General features: G+C 33.0%; 1 protein-coding gene across 1 annotated transcript; it reads right to left on the bottom strand.

Annotated features, from left to right (window-relative positions):
* Nucleotides 1-4,113: 4,113 nt before the first annotated feature.
* LOC149185471 ((R)-mandelonitrile beta-glucosyltransferase-like) lies at nucleotides 4,114-17,381 on the bottom strand. The gene is made up of 3 exons (XM_089412407.1): nucleotides 16,841-17,381; nucleotides 4,535-5,078; nucleotides 4,114-4,387 (listed from the first exon to the last, which is right to left on the bottom strand). Exons 1-3 carry the CDS (start codon nucleotides 17,379-17,381, stop codon nucleotides 4,114-4,116), a joined length of 1,359 nt encoding a protein of 452 aa, XP_089268533.1.
* Between the last annotated feature and the right edge of the window lie 3,949 nt (nucleotides 17,382-21,330).

The raw sequence follows: 21,330 nt of genomic DNA, 5'->3' as shown, positions 1-21,330 counted from the left end.
TCGACCTAAGCAGTGATGTCAGTATCAAATAATTGCGGTCCATGTTTTGTTTTGTGCACTTCAACTTGCTATTTGTCATCAATGGCAACTTGCCAACAAACTTTCCTAAATCATTCTCATTCTCATGATTCACACCTATCTTTATTTAATATTAAAAATACCATGTTTATTAAGTATTTAAAAATTGGAAATTGATGGGCAATTGAAAAAGTGATTTTTCTTTAAGATTTTATAATATTTTACTACTATTTTTCTAATTTTTTAAAAATTGGTTTTTAAATGAATATTTTAAAAAGTTCAATTTGAATCATTCCACGCAATTTTATGTACGATAATCACCGTGCAGAAGACTATAATATCAATTACGAAAGTTTATTGTTTTATTTCATTCATGATTCTCGGCTAGAGCAATTCCATACTTTGTTTCTCTGACTTTCCAAATCCATATTTGCTTCTTTTGCTTAAAGCAGACGTTAATATTATATGTGGAGATTAAGTGGGTGCATCGCCCCTGATTTCTCATATATACGCAGTTACTCTTTTATGCTAAATACAGAGGCAAGGATGAATGGAAGCACATGGATAAAGATAAGATAAGCCACGTATTCCACATGCGCCCAGCTTTCTTTCCGGTGGCTAATAAGGACCATTGCGACAGGAATCTACTTTCTAACGTAGATTTATTCATTTTTATTGCATTTTTTAGTAGGGTTAGAATTTCGAAACAAATACACTTCGCCCAGCTTTCTTTCCGGTGGCTAATAAGGACCATTGCTACAGGATTTTGCAGGATTTTGCTTTCTAACGTAGATTTATTCATTTTTATTGTATTTTTTTTTAGGAAGGTTAGAATTTCAAAACAAATATGCTTTAAATATGATGAATATTTTCATTTTTTACTAGCGATGATGATGATGGTTATCGTTCCCTGAGACCAAACAATGGTAACAATGGTTTATTGGACCTAAAGAAACAAATTATTTATTTTGATTTAAGATTTTATTCCTATGCTGAAAAAGCTTGGAGAGAAGTCTCTCAAGCTCAGATTTTATTCTTATGCTCAAAAAGTTTGGAGAGGAGCTTCCAGAGCTCACTATAATTTTGACATTGTAAAAGGCTAGGAAGGTTAGTATTGTAACAAAGATTGTGAAACTGAGATCTAATGTGGTTATACGCAGAGCAGTCTAAGAAGAATTGATTTCATCCTGGATGTTCCTATTCTCACATATATGACAGATCCTTTCCACAATTTCAATAAAAAATTTACAATTTTACAAATCCCAAACAAATCACCTCATAATAAATAATTTCATAACAAATAATTTAGCTGTCAATTTCTATCCCTGCTGTCTATACTTATTGACTATTTTAATAGCATACCATTTTTCTCTTACCCAGAATAATTTCATAACAAATAATTTGCCTGTCAATTTCTATCCCTGCTCTCTATACCTATTGACTATTTTAATAGCATACCATTTTCCGAAATCCTCTGAACTTTAGTTCCGTTACCCCAGAGGCCTTTCATGTCACCCTCCCGCTTTTGTCAGCTGTCGGTTGGATTTTGAATTTTACGACTTGGTCGTTTCTTTGTTTGGGAAAGCAACGGGACAGGCTAATCGTATTTTAACATTTGAAGTCATATTTTTCTATCAATTTTATTAAAAAGTTTGGTATAGATTAGTCGGAAACAGTTGTATAGTTTATAATTTGACTAGATATCTTAAAATTTATTTTAAATAATTAAAATTTATATTTAGTTTAATATGTGTTTAATTATATTATTATTATTATTAATGTATATATATATTTTAATATGTTAATTATTTTTATAATTATAAATAATAATAATTTAAAATAAAGTTGGGGGAGGTAAGAGTGGAAGGGGTTATTTTTGGTTAATGGAAAAACATTTCACATTTCAATGTTTATGTTTTATGCTTAAGTATGTACAATGTAAGATGAGGTGATGCCATTGAAAACAAAGATTAGTTTTTTTCTAATAAATCTAAAAATCCATTATAGATGAGTCTATGCTTATCTTGAACTCTCATTTTAAAATTTTAGTATTGTAAGTGTGGCATAGTGCTATATTCATCTAGGAGTCTCAACCAAGAATCACTAACTTCTTTTGTTTTCTATAATTTTATGTGTGCATATATGGATGGGGGTAAATTTTTAAGTCACCTATAAAATTGATGGTTTGAAAAATTAGGTAAAGGCAAAAAAAGAAGTGGAGACGTGGTTTAACTTTTAGTGGAAAAGTAGATGAAGGGATGATTAGTTTAAGAAGCAAAAGAATTAAGTTTTGGAAAATAGTAGACATATAATGACCCAAAAATAAGGCATTGATAATGAAATTATTGATAAGTCAAAATAACAAGAAAAATAAAAATTTAAATAATGGTACATAGAGCTCTAAAGAGAGAGGTGAGAAGTAAAAAAAATTATGAGAAATTGCAGTGTCAAATGAAGAGTATTAAAGAGGAAATAACATATATAGAACTAACAAAACAAAATTCTCAAAGTCAATTTAAGATCTCAAACTCTTTTCATACATCAATATTGGCTATTCTAGGATTAGATGTAGTTATTTAAAATTATAATGTTGAGATAAACTTTGTTGGACCATCTATTTTAAGTGTCTAATGAAAAGAACTTAATACATAACAACATTCTAGTTTATCTTGTCTTAGCAGCTTGAGTTGTTGGGAGCTAGGTGTGTTCTTCCATCTAGTTGGGTTCAGTTCATTGTGATGAGGCTAAAAGGGTAGGTGTGCCCACTGGGTTCAAATCCAAGGGACATGTTTGGCCCATTGTGATAAGGCTAGAAGTGTAAGCGCCCTCACTATGAAGGATGTTTCTCAACAATTGCTAAGTCACAAGTCATTGCTATATTTGACTTGTAGACATTCTTACAAACAATAATACATGACTACACAACTAGAGTAAATGTCTTCCACCTAAAAATGTCATAGAATATCCTCACCAAAACCACTCAGAAGCAAATCTTAAGTAAACAACTAATAACTACCTAACATATTAAAAAAAAAATCAATTTCTAATTTCTTCATCACTAAAACTCCACCTACAAATAATAGAAAAGCATTGGTTCTCATAATCATATCCAAGATTTTGACATGTCGAAAAAGGGGAGGTTGATTAAACTTTCACTGTAACTTTTCATAATAAAATTTTCCATGAACTACTTGCACGAAAAAATAACATCTCAACTATTTGCTTTCATGTTAAGATAACATTTTAGGTGATGGATATGCCACATTTATTTCTATTAACTACATTGGTAGGCGTGTTTATTTTGAAACAAGATTTCCAAAATTTGAATTTAATAATTTGAATTTACTTATCAATAATAATTATTAGATGGATGATATGAGTTTAATCTATATAAAATATTTTAGAATATTTTTAGTAATATACACAAATCAAAAGTGATTATTGTCTTTTTAAATTTTTTAATTAAAAAATATAATATAAATAAATTTCATATAAAATGACTTTAAAACTTTTTTAACATACAATATTGATAAATCATCAGATCATAATAATACAATATTGATAAATCATCATATCAGATCATAATATTACAACAAAAAATCATAATATTAAACCTTTATATTACAACAAAACCTATTTAAAATTAAAAATCTCATAATTAAAAATAAATCTCCCTATTTAAAATTTTTACCATGGTATCTCCATATGATACAGGAGAGTTGGAACATTTACTGGATCATGTAATGGACAACTAAGAAAGCCTTAAAATTAATGAAGTTATTTATAGTGAGGCTGATCATAACATTTAAGTGAGCCATATATATAACATAAAATGTCTATTAACAAAAAAAAACGTTAAAAATATATTTTTCAAAAGCCAAAAAATTCTTTTGTTGAGAAGAGTATTACGGGCATTCACCCAGTGAACACAGAGGAGAGTGAAACATGAGAGGCTTTAAAGCCCTCCGCATCCCAGTGAACACAGAGGTGAGTGAAACGGGAGAGGTATCTAAAGATTCAGCACAAATTTTGATAGTGATCATCACCTTATTCTCAAATCTCGATGTATTTTTATGGCATATTCTGAAAACCGAGTCACATGGTTTCATTTTCGGATTGGACTGCTTTACTCATCGTCATCATGTCTTTTACGAAAGTGTTTAAATTCAGGAAAGAAGATCCTCCGGGGAGGATGGACTTCACTGCGGACTCCTTCAGCCTGAGAACATTGTCTCTCATCTTCTTTCCTTCGGGTGTTGTCATCATTCTCCTCATAACATCCTCCACCTCTTCTTTCATGACCACCTTCTGGTTATCTACCTCCACATCCTGGAAAGCTAGGCCGATTTTCCATACCTCCTTGGCGAATCTGCAGTTAAGGAACTAATCAGAAGCATATGGGAATCCCACTATGGGAACTCCCATGCTCATTGCCTCCAAGGTAGAGTTCCATCCGCCGTGTGTGAGGAACAATCCCACAGAGACATGGGCAAGTACTTTTGACTGTGGTGCCCACCTCACAAACAGTGCCCGCTCCTTTGTTCGTTCTTCAAAGCCGTCGGGTAAAATCGCAACTTGGCCTGCTGCGATATCGAAACAAAGAACCCACAAGAAAGGTTGTCCGCTGCCCTCTAGCCCTAGCGCTAGCTGTTCTAGCTGTTGCTGTGATTTCGCAGCCATGCTCCCAAAGGAAACGTATATAACTGATCGCGGTTGTTGCATATCGAGCCATGTGAGGCAGCTTTCCTCCTCCTCCAACAGACTGCTGCACGAACACCTTCCCTGTAAAAAATTGGGAAGAAAAAGAGGTCCAATGGCCAAGGCAGCACAGCCATTCAATGAGAGTGCTGTTATTGCATCCCTCCCTTCGAGTTCCTCGAACGTGTTCACTAATACATAGTCGCCTTTGCTTTGCTTCTGTGATTCGTAAAGAAAGATATTTAAACGAATGCCCGAAGGATCGTGGTCTGCTTTCCGGTAAATCAGGTCGGTTGGCTTCAATGGTGGGATGTTGCCCGGAAGGCAAGTGATGAGTTTTTCTTGATTTCTGGCTTCCCTTACTGAACAAGTCACAAAGAGAGTATAATCATTATCTTTGCAGAGCAAATGAAAAGCATTTAGGTTTCTACGAGGATTAGCTCGATATACATCGTAAATACATAAATCCCAAAAAGATTACTGTAAACGTGAAAAATTAAAGATAAGAGTAATAATCAATCCTTTCTTATAAATTTATTTTAATTTTAAATTTAATAGATAATTAATATTAATTAAATTAATTTATGTTTTTAAAAATCTGGATAAGTCGAATAGAAGAAGATTCATAATTTTGTATCCTTAAGTCACCCAAAACTCACTTTATAAGACAATCGAAGATGAAAGTAATAATTAATAATATTAATTTTTTTAATAATAAATAACTTTGTTGACCTACCAAGTTAATAAATAGAAATTAATAGTTTTTTAAGTAATCAAAAGTTTATTTTTTAGAAGGGATTAAAGGAGAGAATAATAAAAAATAATTTTGGAATAAAGATTTTTACACTTTACTCGTTTTCAAAGATGGTAAGTTTGAAAATAATAAATTAATAAATCAGAAATAAGGGTGTGTAATCTTTAATCATGAATTTTCAAATTTACAGTTCATGAAGATCGAATTTTTAAGTTTTTGATGCATGCAGATGGGTCAACTATTTAGTTGGACATTACAGTTTCTCCATGCATTTTTTCTTAAATTTTTTATTTCTAATAATAAATTATTTTTAATAAACTTATTTTTATTTTAAAATAATTATCAATAATAAATAAAATTATAAAGATAATATATAAGATTAGTATTATTAATGTAATATTACATTTTTTCTCTTGAAATAATGGGAAGCTAAATAAGGACATTATAATTTATTTAGCTGTGATATTTCACATTGTGTATGCATATTATATAAAAAAATATGTTAGTTAAATTCTAATTTATTTATTTTAATAATAAATAATATTCTTTTTCAGCTTTTAATTTGTGATGACCTAGTTGCATTTGCAATGACTCAGTGGTAGATTGACAATTCCCTAATTGTTAGATTGCCAAATCCCTAATTACAAATTCCTCTCTTAAATAAATAATAATAACAAATTTAGAAAACAAATTTTACTTAAAATGTTAAAATTCAAATAAATAAATAATATATAAATTTTTAAACATATAAAGAACAAAGAGAGTTAAATATTACAAAAGAAAAAAAATTGGAAAAAATATTCAAATCTAGTACAGAATAATGTTTTGATACCATAGAATTTCAACATTTTATGTTTATATCTAGCAAGACAAAGTGTGGACCTCTATCATATCTTCCTCCATGTAATAACCAAATTTTACTTTTAATGTTATAATTAAAACATTAAAATATAATATTACAACTCACATCTATATATTTAAATGAATAAATAATCTCCCTAGTTGGAGTGAGAGATGATAACCAAGCACTGATGGGATCCGTGCCATGGCCAGATGAGTAATGGGAAAGGACAGTGGGCGGTCGATTGCCGGCCCGCACACCCTCGCGTTCAAGTGCAAGGTGGCAAAGTGCATGATAGATATTAAATGGGAATGAAGTGATCAATGAGATATCTTATCGTCGAGATCTTTTGCAGCAAGCCTAACTTGGTTTGGAGGTATTGTTTCAAGGTCGATTGCAATCTCCAGGTTGCCCATGAAGGCATCTCAACAGGTTAGCCATCCAGGTGCAGATGGCTTCACCCTCTTCCCAGCAGACGACAGTTGCGGGTATGTTAACTCTGCATTTTTCATTCATGCCCTTATCCCTGAGATTCTCTACACTCTAATACCTTGCTAGAGCCATGTCTTTGAGATGATGTCTTGGGTCAGAAAGGAAACCTTTCATGAAATTAGGGAGGCAAGAATAGTTTACTCTGATGGGTTCTTTGAATATAATAGAAGTATCTATGTTTGTTATGGAATTTTGCTTCCTAGGATGTGCATGCATTTTTGGTTTGAACAATGGAATTTGGTGTGCACTTCTTGCATGGGAGATTTTGTCTATTATTTAGTATCTTTGATGTACCTATTGCCTAATATGAAAACGGGATTCCTCGGAAAGGAAAATCTTGAATGGACATTGGGTCTTGCTTCAAGAACGCTCGAGGAGCCATGGGTTGCCGTGAAAGGCCTGTTTCGACAAACCCAGTTCATTATCGTGGTGAAACATATGGTTTATAGTCTTCATGCTCATAATCATGTTGTATTCTGTTGTTTCAATTCTACATATTCGAACTCTCATTGTTTGTGCCAGGACCCTAAGCAAGGTTGTCTCCCCGAGCTAGTAGTCTTGGCTTTTGATTTCAGGTTATTCCATTACCTTTGTGGTTGGCATAACTTCAAAATGGCTATTTTTTTCTTTGATAGAGATAAATCGACAAGGGGAGGCTATGAGAGGAATTAGGATAGTGGTCAGAGGTAAGGAGGAAGCCAACACCAAGCACGTCCAGCTAGGGGACGGGGTCGTAGATCCAGCTCATTTCTAACTCGAGAAGCTTCTCCAGCCTACCATGCCAATACTCAACCACAAATTCGCCAGCTAATTTTTGAGTGGGAAGTTGATTTAAATCAATAGGCAGAAATAGTGGATCTAGATATGGAGGAATGGCGGGATCTTATGACGGACCTTGGATATTCAAGAGGCTACTCCTCTCAATATCAATAATTTTTTATCTTTATTGGTTGATGAAGAATATCATGGCTAGAGCCTTGGTGACTTCCTCTACTAGACCTTCCAAGGCTAAAACAAAATTCTAGGAAATTCACAAGGAATTTCAGCTCATTCAATCCCAGATTCAACAACAAAATGCCCGCCTTGGTCGCATAGAGAAGCATTTTCCATGCCTCCCTTAGACCAAATTGTCAGGTTCTAGTGCAAAAGACCCAACACGCATGAACTCATCCGACGAGTAGCAGCATGACTTGCATAGTTTGGATTTTTACATTTTTCTATGTATAAATGAATGATTTGCAAACTTTGATGTTTTGTCTTAGTTATTTCGTCACTAGGAGAATTAAGGACAGTCAGGCCTATATAGCTATGATATATAGTCTCAAACTCTTTTGTTTTTGGATGGCTTATAATGCGGTAAGGTGGCCAATAAACCTAGTTTCCCAATGGGCAGGTTGAGGCCACTTAACCAAATAGATATGAATGTAGAACCTACTTGTTTTTCTTGAAAATGAATGAAAAAAATCATCCAAACTTACACACCAAAAAATAAATAAATAATCATATAAAATATTAAAGATACAATAAATTTTAAACATAAACTACACAAAGTACATTATAATTAAAATACAATATTACAACTCACATCAATGAATAAATAATTATATAAAATATTAAAGATACAATGAATTTTAAACATAAACATCACATATTCATTTTTGCACTATTCCCCATAAACAACGCAAATAAGTATTGCTAAAGAAAAATAAGAATAAAAAACATTCCAGTCCTGCTTAACATTCAAAACCACTTTATTGGAGTATGAATTAATGTTTTGATATCATTGATGGTAGAATTTCAAGATTTTATCTTCATATTTAGCAGTACAAAGTGTGGGCTTCTATCTTTTCTTCTCGTGTAATCTTCTTCACATATATAAATCTTTCTCTGTCATGGAATCTCACGAAATGCAGTGACATAAGAAAGTTATCGAAACGCATTGAATATTTTCATCGCGAGAGGACACAACTTGCCTTCGTCTGGTAAAAATCTTTTGGATTCAGCATGTAAATCATGATAGTAAAGTAGGAGCCGCTAAGAATGAAAATATAACTTTATTGTGCACTAACTCTTTGCAATGAAATTCGATAATCACGAAGTCAAGGCATTAAAGAAGCATGCAGAGGTGGAAGACCTAAAAAGGCACACAAAGAAAAACCCTATTAGGAGAAGCCATCAAAGAAATCATTGTGCATGAGTTTCTACAAGTTTTAAAATTTTCCTCAGAGAAGCATGTCTGTTCGACACAAAGTCCTATTTGTAGATGAGTAGGCAACCAGAGTTATCAAGTTAGACATATGATCAAGATTGTTGTGGCCATTTTTGTGCTTATATGAAGCTAATGTAGATCCTAACTATTCATGTAGCAGACAATAAGACAACATGGAAAGTCAAGGAGACATTTGCAACACACAAACTGCTTAGTAGTAAAGTTCAAATACCTTCATCGGCATATGCATTGTAAATCTTAAGGTCTGGACATAAAAATACCTCGAAACCAGATCCGTTTGGTCTATTGCAAAAGGCACAGTAATATCTTTTCATACTTTTATTTGAACCTAAACCAATTCTTAATGGAAATAATTCCATCATTTCCACATGATTTGATTCGATTAAAGCCCTTGGCATCATGATTAACATGAAAGAAATAGGCTTTCAGTTACATTAACAAAATAACAAACTGTGGTACGATTTGGTTGAAAGCTTGGGAAGACTTTAACTATCAGGTTAATAATATACATTTATATATTTATTAACTTTTATCAATTTATATAATTATATTACGAAATTCTATGAAAATTGGTGATCCCTATGAAAATTGGTGAGTTCTAGTGGTGAGAAATTTTCATGGGCAACATGGGACAAATGTTAGGAAAATGAAATGATAACAATTTTTTTTAAATTAAAATAAAAAATACTTTAATCATTTATAAAGTTAAGCATTATAACTTGCCATGCTTAGTCCAAAATTAATAATAGTCAATAGGCAAATCGATTCCTAGATTCCTACCTAGCTAAGGACTAATAACACAGAGAAACTACTTAAAATGACATGCCACACGAGGGATATTGCAAAGAAAATAAAATGCAAATAAAACATTATATATATATATATATATATATATATATATATATATATATATATATTAGTGTAGTTATATAAATAAAATGGTTGGAAAATGTTGATAGGTATCAATCCATGATAAGCATACAAACACTTATTTATGATATATTCATATAAACTATTACACCCATATAAATTAAATGGCTAGTAAATGTTAATAGGTATCAATCTATGATACACATTAAAACACTTACTTCACCACACATAATTCAAAAAACAAATAAGAACTATCTAAATTAAATTATTATAATTATTAATTATAAAAACAATTAATACATGATTTAAACAATATTCTTAACCATAGATATTCATCTCACTTTAACATAGAAATTACTGGCATGTAAACAAATTTTGATACAATATCATGGCTTATCAATACCACATGCCAAATATGACACATTGATATGACGTTTTCTTTTATTAATTAATTTGAGATAAAAAAATAGAAAAACATAACTAATTTGGAAATAAATATTAATCCTCAATCTATGAATACAAATATGAATGTTCTAGCATATTCTCTCGAGATTAAATCTCTTCCAACCACCTAATAATTACATATAATTGAATTAAAATTTTGGAAAGCCTATTCCGAAATAGACATGCCTATTGGCATTAAATGTTGGTAAATGTCCATAGGCATCAATCCATGATAAACATCCAAACACTTGTGATACATTTCAAGTTGCCAAAACTTAAAAAATTAACTAAATTATAACTTTATATAAATTATTACTATATTAATTATAAAAAGAATTAATATACAAATTAAAATTTATACATTAGAAGATAAACATGTAACAAAATTCTCAATCATGGAGATTCGCCCTCACTCATGAGATTCTTAATTTTAAATAGAATTTGTCGCAATACCATGGCTTATCAATAGTGCATACCCAAAAAACCTTTAATCATTTTAGATGACACCAACTCATATGAGAGTTTTTTAATTAATCAATTTAATAAATAAAAAAAGAATAACTATTTCGGAGATAAATCTGAACCTTTGATCTGTGTATACAACTAAAAATATTCTAAAATATTCCATAAATATTAAATCCATATGAACAATATACCATCTACTAAATATTTATTGATAATTAAATTAAAATATTGGAATTCTTGTTCCAAAATAAACACACCTATCCATGTAATAAATGGAAAGAGGTATGTCATAACCATCACCTAAAATTCTCTCCTATCATGCAAGCAAGTAATTGAGGGATCATTTTATTATGAAAATATACAATGAACATTTAATCAACCATCCCCTTATTCAAGCATTGGTGGGAATATTTTTGACATGTCAAGATCTTGGATATGATGGTGAGATTTAGTGTTTTTTTATTTATAGGTGGAGTTTTGGCGATGAAGAAATAAGGAACTGATCTTCTAATATTTTAGGTATTTTCTAGGGGTTTATTTAAGGTATATGGTTCTTAGTGGTTTTGGTTAGGATATTCTATGGTATCATTTTGTGGAAGGCATTTACTCTAGTTGTATAGTCATGTATTATTGTTCGTAAGAATGTCCACAAACCAAACATAGCAATGAATTGTGACTTAGCAAGCATCGAGACATGTCTTTCGTAGTGGGAGAATTTACCCTTCTAGCCTTATCAAAATGAGCCAATCATGCCCCTTGGAGATGAACCTAGTGGGTGCACCTATCCTTCTAGCCTCATCACAATAGGCCAAACATGTATCTCGGAATTGAACCCAGGTAGATGGAAGAACAAACCTTTCTCCCAACAACTTGAGTTGCTAAGACAAAAAAAACTAAAATGTTGTTATGTATTGAGTTCTTTCCTTTAGAGACATAACATAGATGGTCCAACAAAGTTCATCTCAACGTTATAATTTGAAATAACTACCTCTAGTCCTAGGATTTAAAGGTGGAGCATACATTGATGTATCAGGAGAGTTTGGGATCTTAAATTGACTTTGAGAATTTGTTTTTCTTGTTCTATACATACTATTTCCTCTTTAATACTCTTCTTTTGATATTGCAATTTCTTTGTTGGCTTTTTGGTGATTTCTTACCTCTTTCTTTAGAGCTCTATGTATCATTGATTAAATTTTTATTTTATTGTTGTTTTGACCTAGCGTATTAGTGATTTTATTGCCAACGCCTTAATTTCTATAATCATAGAAATGAAAATATTTTTGACTCATTATTTGTTTTCATCTCAAAATACTTGCATCTCAAGAGATTTGATCCCTCTTGATGCTTGGGTGCCTCTCGCTACTAAAGGAATACCACTGTTTCACCTGCTACTAGAGGAATACTGAGGTGTCAATCAATCCTCTTCATTCTTCTGTCTAGATCCCTCAGATGCTTGTGCAAGTGTTCAAGAGAGTGCATGATAACCATATGATTTTCATAGGTCTATAATGTGCATGTAATGATTGAGCCTACCCCTTGTGTGTCTTGTATATGGGATCCAAAACCCCATTCAATCATCACCTCCATGTTTGAGAGATTAGTCCTATGAGAGGATGATTCTCCCTTAGATCAAGAGATTCCTTCCTAAAAGTTGGCCAGTGTAAGCTCCCAATACCAAGATGAAAATCCTTCTAACATATGATGCATACAGGTGTGGCCTTAATGGACCCACTCTTGATAATAATCAACCTCTCTTTGAACCCAATGATGTTGTTGTGGTATGTTGGTCCTCCTAGGAAAAGGAATCTAGACAATGAATAGTCTCAATCCCATGTGTGAGAGTTGCAAAGGTGCAAGCCCAAAAAATATCCAGCTTGAACCAAACCTCAAAGTCTCCCTGAAGTGAGAAAGGGACTATAAAATTCCACCACCCACAAAATTTTTACCTAACTTACAACACCAATAGAGTCAATAAACCACCTAAAAATCCACCTTTTGATAAAGCAAAATCCTACATGCCAAAAGTACTTTAACTCTATTTGTAGAGAGGGTGAGTTAATAACACTGAAAGAAGACACCAAACAAGATAGGAATTTGAGGCTCTACCCCAATAATTTCCCAAGGAAAGAAGGAAAAGGAACTAAAAATGAGCAACAATAGATCGAACTATCGGCTACAAGTTCCCCAGCCAAAAAATCCCAGCACAAGTATCAGAAAACCAAAAATATGGAACTCCACTCAACATGAGATAATCTCCAGGCAATAAGAGAACCAACACTGGTCATATAGGGTGGAGGACGATAATGGAAAGCTTAGAATAGAACTGGGGGAATGGGCTTAACAACTCACTCTAATATTGTCAAACAACAAAAGGGGAAATCTCCACTTTGATAAACCATCACGAGAGAGTGAGGATAGAAAAAGAAAATACCAACAATCTTGTTTATACATAACACAAAGCCTCTTGTAGTAATTCCAACTTAATTGAAAGGAAGGAAAGTGAGGGATAAACATAATGATACCAAGTAGTCGATGAAGCCACATTGATTGAAGGAGGACATCAATTGCATGCAGGAAGTAGACCAGCTAAGGGGTTGGAAACACTACCTTGTAGGCGCCTTCCTCTTGCTCGATGTTTAGATTCGCTAATCACTCGCCAGGTCGACACAACCTACACCACTTGCTTCCCTCTGTATGTAGCCAAGCCTCCAACATTCCATTGTTTTGAATTTAACAAAATGGGTGAAATTATTGCCTCTCCTGGCATCACACAAATACAACATCTTCCCTCACCAACCACAACCTATCGTCTTCATCTTCCAATTGAGGATGAAAACTTTTGTTGAATATCCAATATTCTCATGTGTTATGTGCATTGAACTTCATTGGGGGTAGGCACCACATCCCCTGACTGATTTTCTAGGTTGGGTGGCATCGTCTAGTGCAAACCCCCTGCCACATTTGTCATCTCATTCAGAGTAAAATAACATAAAAATTAATTAAATCATAACTTTATTATTATTATTATTATTATTATTATTATTAAAATAATTAATATATGAATTAAATACATATACATTTAAAAATCATGTAACAAGTATTTTAAACGATGGAGATTCATATTCATTTTATCATGGAAGCTTGCTTGTTACAATATTGTACATTTATTTATCAATACAATATTATCATTTCACAATGGAAATATTTTATATATAATTTAATCTAATTTCATTTTACAATACTTTTTAATTAAATTGAAAAACAGAAACGTATAACTACATTTGAGATAAACTTTAGATCTCTATTACTAATATTTAAAATATTTTGTGGAGAAACCATGTTCCAAAATAGACACATCACTCACAATTTTTTTTATCTTAAATTTAATAGTTTTAGATTGTATTTTATATTTTAAATTTATTTTTTTATAAAGTTTTAGAGATAAATATGAGATTTCAAAAAAAAAATTGTATAAAAGTAATTTTTTAAAAAGGGGAATTTTTTCTTTTCATATCTATATATATATATATATATATATTTTAATGAATCTAGTTAAATGTTTATTAATACCATTGGAAAATATATTTATTAATTAAATTAAAATTTAATTAATTGAAAAATTAAAATAACAATAATAATAATGAGAAGAAGAAGAAGTTAAGGTAGGGAGGCATGTTTCTACCATCCTACTACCTCATGGGCTAGCCAGATATAGCTACACACCCCCTTAAGTGTTTAATATATGTCATGCAACATACACCATTTGGCATAATGCTCCATGGTCTCGCAATATCAAAAGTTAATTCCTACAAGGAGTTTATGTTAATGGGGTTGGCAAGCAGTATGAGCATATCTGGAGGAGTAAATGGAATGTGTACTAGTTAGCAAGGGGAGCCTATCCATCTACGCTCTCACACCAAATAAATATTCAATTGGCAGTAGGAGGAAGACATTTGTTTTCAAATCATAATACTATGATCGAGAAATCATTATTTGGAAATGTACAAGGTGTGGCTCTGGTGTATCTTCTTAGGAATGGAGGCAATCCATCAACCCAGAGCTTGTGGTTTCTTCTTCTTTAACATCCATCACGTGAAGGTTGGCATTCTCCTCCTCATCATCAATTATTTAGGGTGAGAGTTAGCCAAACTTGGGGTATCTTCCTTGAGGATACAAAGAAGAGTTAGCTAATACAAGTGGTTTCCCTCACCCTCCTTGTGGATTATGCGCAATCCAAGCTTGTGGGTGGTTTAATGGTAGACGGTTAGTGTTAGAGGTGAAATTTCCATCCACCCTGGGTTCTCAAGTTAAAATTTATCGTTTCCCTCAGTGTCAAATCAGCTCCAAGCAATAGTAGTCCGGGGTGGCATCAACAAGCAATTAGATTTTCCTTATCAACTTGTAGTTCGAATAGTCCATCTGTTGACGACTTAGTCTCCTTTGCTGCCCCTAGTAGCAACTCAACCAATTTGCACTCTACTCAAGGTTTTTTAGGATTCTTGATTGGCTAGCATCTTTGCACTATGCAGGGCCCTCAAGGACTCATTAGTCCTAAGAGACCTAGCCCCCTTCACTCTTGTTATTCTCTTTGAGAAATGACAATCAGTTGATCATAGCTTAACGTGGCAACTTGTTGGCAGTGTTGACTTGCTTTGTCAATTGACATTCATCATGCCCCAACATAGAGCAAGGGTATGTTGAGGTGCCACATATTACCAGGAACGTGAGCGTTCAAGGGTGCAAATGTAGGCTGAGGGTTTGACATCCAGATATGGGGAGCTCATTCCTCAACTGGTTCAAGAGGAAGTTGCCCACACAAAGCATGAACTAGTTGATGAAAGGTGGACTCTCACTGATATAGAGGTTTTGGCAAAGGTGGAAGACTAGGTTCTAAATGCAGGACATACTAGAGGCCGCACAACTAGTACACATACACTATTGATTTTTATTGACACTTGAAATTCCATTTGGGAAGAGTTTTAGTTGATAGGAATGAAATCAAGGAAGACTGGCACATGATATCAATGGATCAAATACTCGTATGTCTAGAGAAGCAAATGGGAATCACCATGGATTCTAGTACCTCTAATTAAATGTCTTGTAGTACCTTTGATTAAATGTCTTGTAGTTATCATGTTTTTACTTTTTGGATGTTTATATTGTGTAGGTTTTTTTGGCTCAAAATTAGTTGTAGAGATCAAATATTTAGTTATAGTATTTGTGTTTTCATGATTCTGATCATAACTCTTTCTTCTTGAATCAATTTAACAATTAAAATTTTGTATTTGGTATAGTTTTTCCAAATCAAAATAAACTTTTGAATATGAGCAGAAAAAAATAGTTATTAGGTGAAATTATAATTAAGGTCACTGAGCTGAGATGCAATGAGCCTCTCTGCTCATTTTACAGGCCAATATGATGTGTAATGCAAGCCCTATGTCATCAAAGTTGAAATTTTGCAAAACAAATCTAAAAAAAAAATTAAATAACTATACAAAACATTTAAATTATATCAACCGCATAAAAATAAATTTAAACATGAAAATTAGATCCCTAAAAACTTATAAGACTCAGGTTAGATCCATATTTAAAATAGATATGTGCTAATTATTCAACCATTCTTGCAAAACAGTAACATCTAGGGCGATGAATAATAAATTCACAAAACGTAACGCGTCCTGCGATGAATCTTTCATGATCGTTGATAAATTCTGTAAAATAAAATTCTCAAATATATAATTAAAATGAAAAATAAAACGACGCTGTGTCCTTAACGGAAGAAACAATTCGAATTAATACCTAAATAAATGGATACCTAAAATTATTTATAGTTATCCCAGTTTAAATTGAATTTACGGAAATGGAGAAATAAAAAAGAATATGTATGGTATATTTGGGAATTTTTTACAACTTTGCTCTGGTGTACTTTTCTATTTATCCAATACAAATTATTCAGAAATTAAATTCAACGGACAAAATGTTCAAAAAAAAATTATATTCGATATAGACTGCAAAGAGAAAGACATACCATTTACTGGAATGTGTCCCTCAGAAAGAAGGAAGTTGGCGTAGCATTGAGAAATGGAGGCAGCAGCACATACAGGCCAGAAGATAACTCTGGGCAATTTCATATTTCTCGCGACTTGCTCCGTGCAGGACATGATGGCGTCTGTGATAATGAATGTGATGGGTGGAAATGATTGTGAATTTCCATGAGCAGTAGTAATTAGGAGGTCCTCCAAAGCTGGGCCTAACTTTTGTAGCGAAAGAAGTAACTCTGTCGTGTTGGAGGTGCGGCCATGGTTGGACGGTAGACCATCAGGAATTGACAGAAAACGAATTCTCCATTCTTGCTGCTCCAAATCCAGATCGCCTTTGCAAACAGGGGATTTAGCTTTCTTTGAAGCTTCCACCATGCGTTCATGTATCCACTCAGTATTGACGAAAGTGACAAACACTCCCCTAATAGCCAACAGCTGCGCCAATTCCGTGAGAGCGTTGACATGACCCTGTGCAGGAAATGGCACAATCACTGCGTGCAGATCATGTTTTCCCTTTTCATTCATCATATTGATATCAATATTGCCAAACTTTATTCGTTTCTCTTCCCTTAATCCAGCACCACAGTTTCATGCTCTGGATTTGAGCTGCCAATTATGCACCTACCACTGTTCTTATTGAGTCCATCTCATTGTCAACGACCTAAGCAGTGATGTCAGTATCAGATAATTGCGGTCCATGTTTTGTTTGGTCAGTAAGGTTACGTTATTGTTGTGCACTTCAAGTTAGTATTTGTGCCAGCAAACTTTCCTTTCCTTTCAGCAGGATAATTTCCTTTCGTGGTAATACTATTTTCCAATGCATAGCTGGCAGCATATGGTGCTATTACTTAACACGCAACATATAAAACAAGGCTGCATTGCTCGCAGGATCCGCGAGTCCCAGGGATCAAAATTGAACACGTCAGAGCCTTTCGAAGGGTCTCTGACATGTGAGAGAAGTAGGGATAAAATTTTACCAGTCAAAAAAATTTTAAAAATTGATTTTTGTCATTTAAACAAAAATTGGAATAATATCATAAAATTTTTTAAGAAGTGTTGTCAAATTGTCAACCTTTTTTTTAACTTTCATTTTTTCTGAAATTAGAATTTTAGGAATGTTGAATTTGTAAATTTCTTTTCATGTTAAAACTTAAATCTCATTTCAGAAACTCTCATTTCAAAAACAACAGTTTCCTTTTGAATTGTTTTTTCTAATTGTACATATGATGCAAGTTATTATTAATTATTATGTCACAATTACCTTTTGATATCATTACATTTGGCAGTTTCTGAATTGCTCCCATTTCAAAAACAACAGTGTCTTTTTGAGTTGTTTTTTCTAATTGTGCATATAATGGAAGTTCTTATTAATTATTTTTCCACAATTACCCTTTGATACCATTACATTTGGTAGTTTCAATTGAGAGCGACTAGATGTCAATATGGGCCATGTATTAGGTCTGTAATTTTATTGGGTTGTGCCTGAAGGCTGCCCAAAGCAAGGTTTGACGACGATTTAAGCTGGAGAGGAGCATAGATTCATCATTTAGCAAACACCTGTCAAGCAAGGTTCAAGCACGATTTATGCTTGGAGAGGAGCCCATTCAACAGGGCTCCTAACATACTGGATTTGATTTGTTTGCGGATTCCCAATTCTTGGTATGTTTTCATATTAAAAAAGGAAATACCAAAAACATATACACATTTGTACACTCTTTTGTTGAATCCTAAACCTGTTTAGAATTTACTGAATTTTTTTATTCACGCAATAAACTTAAATTTGATTGAGTTACTTGAATATTGGCTTGAACGTTCTGGCTACAAAAATTTCCTACAAAATTAATCCTTATCTGAACTGGAGCAGGAATATAGGTCTCCTATTTATCCATTAATGGTAAATGCATCTGATATATTAGTTGCGGCTCATATCAGACCTGCCTTATACACAACATCCATGGGGTTGTTGTTCCACCATTCTCCTGTGAAAAAATAAAAAGAAATTTGAAAATAATTTACTGTTGTCAATTGAATTGCTCTTTTTTTTTATGCTTTTCATTATAGAAGTGCGAACTGAATATGTGCCCTTCTAAATGAAATTAAGACTTGCCCTTCAAATTTGATCACTGTTCGCGACTCGTGGATTCAGGAATATGGCACACTTTTTTAAGGTAAACTTGGTGGGGTTACATTTTATTATGTTTTTTATTAGGTTTAATATTGAATTGGTGCAGGATAATCTCCTTCGTGGTAATACTTTTTTCCCATGCATAGCTCGCAGCATATGGTGCTATTACTTAACACGCAACATATAAAACAAGGCTGCATTGCTCGCAGGATCCGCGACTCGTGGATTCAGGAATATGGCACACTTTTTTAAGGTAAGCTTGGTGGGGTTACATTTTATTATGTTTAATATTGAATTGGTGCAGGATAATCTCCTTCGTGGTAATACTTTTTTCCCATGCATAGCTCGCAGCATATGGTGCTATTACTTAACACGCAACATATAAAACAAGGCTGCATTGCAGGATCCGCGACTCGTGGATTCAGGAATATGGCACACTTTTTTAAGTTAAGCTTGGTGGGGTTACATTTTATTATGTTTAATATTGAATTGGTGCGGGATAATCTCCTTCGTGGTAATACCTTTTTCCCATGCATAGCTCGCAGCATATGGTGCTATTACTTAACACGCACGCAACATATAAAACAAGGATGCATTGCTCGCAGGATCCGCGACTCGTGGATTCAGGAAGATGGCACACTTTTATAAGGTAAGCTTGGTGGGGTTACATTTTATTATGTTTAATATTGAATTGGTGCGGGATAATCTCCTTCGTGGTAATACTTTTTTCCCATGCATAGCTCGCAGCATATGGTGCTATTACTTAACACGCAACATATAAAACAAGGATGCATTGCTCGCAGGATCCGCGACTCGTTGATTCAGGAAAATGGCACACTTTTTTAAGTTAAGCTTGGTGGGGTTACATTTTATTATGTTTAATATTGAATTGGTGAAGGAATTTGGTACATAAAATTATTTTGATATTGATATTGATGTTTGCAAATAAAATAATTCTTAGTTTGAAGAGGTCATAATACTAGTAAACAATAGAAATTTTGGTAAGGTTTAAAAAATTTGGTAGAAATTTTTCCAAATTCTGGTTACAAGATTTTAGGTGAAAGGGTTTTGATGATGTTGAATCCATTTCTACGGTTAAAAAAATAAATTTAATAAATTTAAACACTGCCAAATTTAGATTTCTGGAAAACAAAATTAACCCATTTCAACAAAAAATTCACTTTCAAACTAAATTGAAATTATGGCCTCCATAGAAAAATGTCATAAAATAATATTTAAAATTCTTAATTTAAAGAAAATATTAATTTAAATTATGAAAGGGTTATATAGTCTTTAATATATATATATATATATATTTTAAGAATACAGATGTGTAAGAAAAGTTATATTTTAATTGAGAAGAAAAAATTAAACATCTATTTAAAAATAAAATTCATTGATGTTGATTTTTTTAAAGAATTTCGAAGCATTTAAAATGACAATATAAAACTTTAAACACAAAACTGGTTTTCTGGGTCTTGCACCCATTTGACCATTGCATCTTGCATCTATAATCTACTTTTCAACGTTGACTTATTAGTCCCTGCCTGACCGGATATTAAATCACTTTGACCGATTAACCAATTGTAGATTTTTAGAGCTTAACCAAAGTTTATTGCTAACAATTTTGCATTATGAAAATTTTAACCAAACTTCTGAATTGAGCCTCTTATTGCAAGCTTCACATACCCCACTGTTGTTTTTAGCCAGGGGAAGCTAAGTTATCCTAAGTTTTTAAACTTACTTTTGAGGCAAGTTATTTTATTTAAAGTTTTTGAAACAATGGTCGAAGCAAAGTTTTCGTTTTCAAAGTTGTTGAGACAACATCGCATAAACCCATCGAGCTTACAAGCTTACACTTGTCACTGTTTGTTGCTAGGGTTGTTTACAGCTGCCACGTTCATTCCACTACCCTCTTCCTCTCTTCATTGCAGCATTGCAAACATGTTGTTCTTCTACTCTTCATTCCATTGCATGTTAGCTTTCGCTCGGGTTTGTTCATTTCATTGCATGTTAGCTTCTGCTCGGATTTGTTCAGGCTGCCGGGATGAAAATTCATTGAAATGATCTTTGTTCTAGGCATGTTTAAAAATTCATTGAAATGATCCCTGTTCCAAGCATGTTTATTGAAATGATCTTTAACGTAACAACCACAACCCTCTGTATTCCCATGCTGAAGTCACAAACAAAAAGAAATTGTTTACGCTTCTTCCTGTACGTAGGATTAGTGGCAACATCAATCTAGCTTGATAGAAGGGCAAATGCGCCCATTTTCACCGGCCTGGTAAAACGGACAACAAACTCACGGGGGGTTGTGAGCGTCGCTTAAAATCTATAGAGAAATCCTGTAGA

The sequence above is a fragment of the Pinus tabuliformis genome, chromosome 3_1, assembly GCF_031772625.1.
Source record: "Pinus tabuliformis cultivar Carrire ecotype Pingquan chromosome 3_1, CPIR1, whole genome shotgun sequence".
NCBI lineage: Eukaryota > Viridiplantae > Streptophyta > Pinopsida > Pinales > Pinaceae > Pinus > Pinus tabuliformis.
The sequence above is the reverse complement of the archived record's forward strand: the minus strand, read 5'-3'. Positions and strand labels throughout refer to the sequence as shown.

Bases quoted from the DNA above. Each gene is read 5' to 3' on its own strand.
- LOC149185471 (XM_089412407.1), bottom strand. From the start codon at position 17,381: ATGATGAATGAAAAGGGAAAACATGATCTGCACGCAGTGATTGTGCCA. The intron at 5,079-16,840 runs GTATGTCTTTCT...TGACTTGTTCAG, and splicing joins GGGACACATTCCAGTAAATG to TAAGGGAAGCCAGAAATCAA. The intron at 4,388-4,534 runs GTGGGCACCACA...CCTTAACTGCAG, and splicing joins GAGCGGGCACTGTTTGTGAG to ATTCGCCAAGGAGGTATGGA.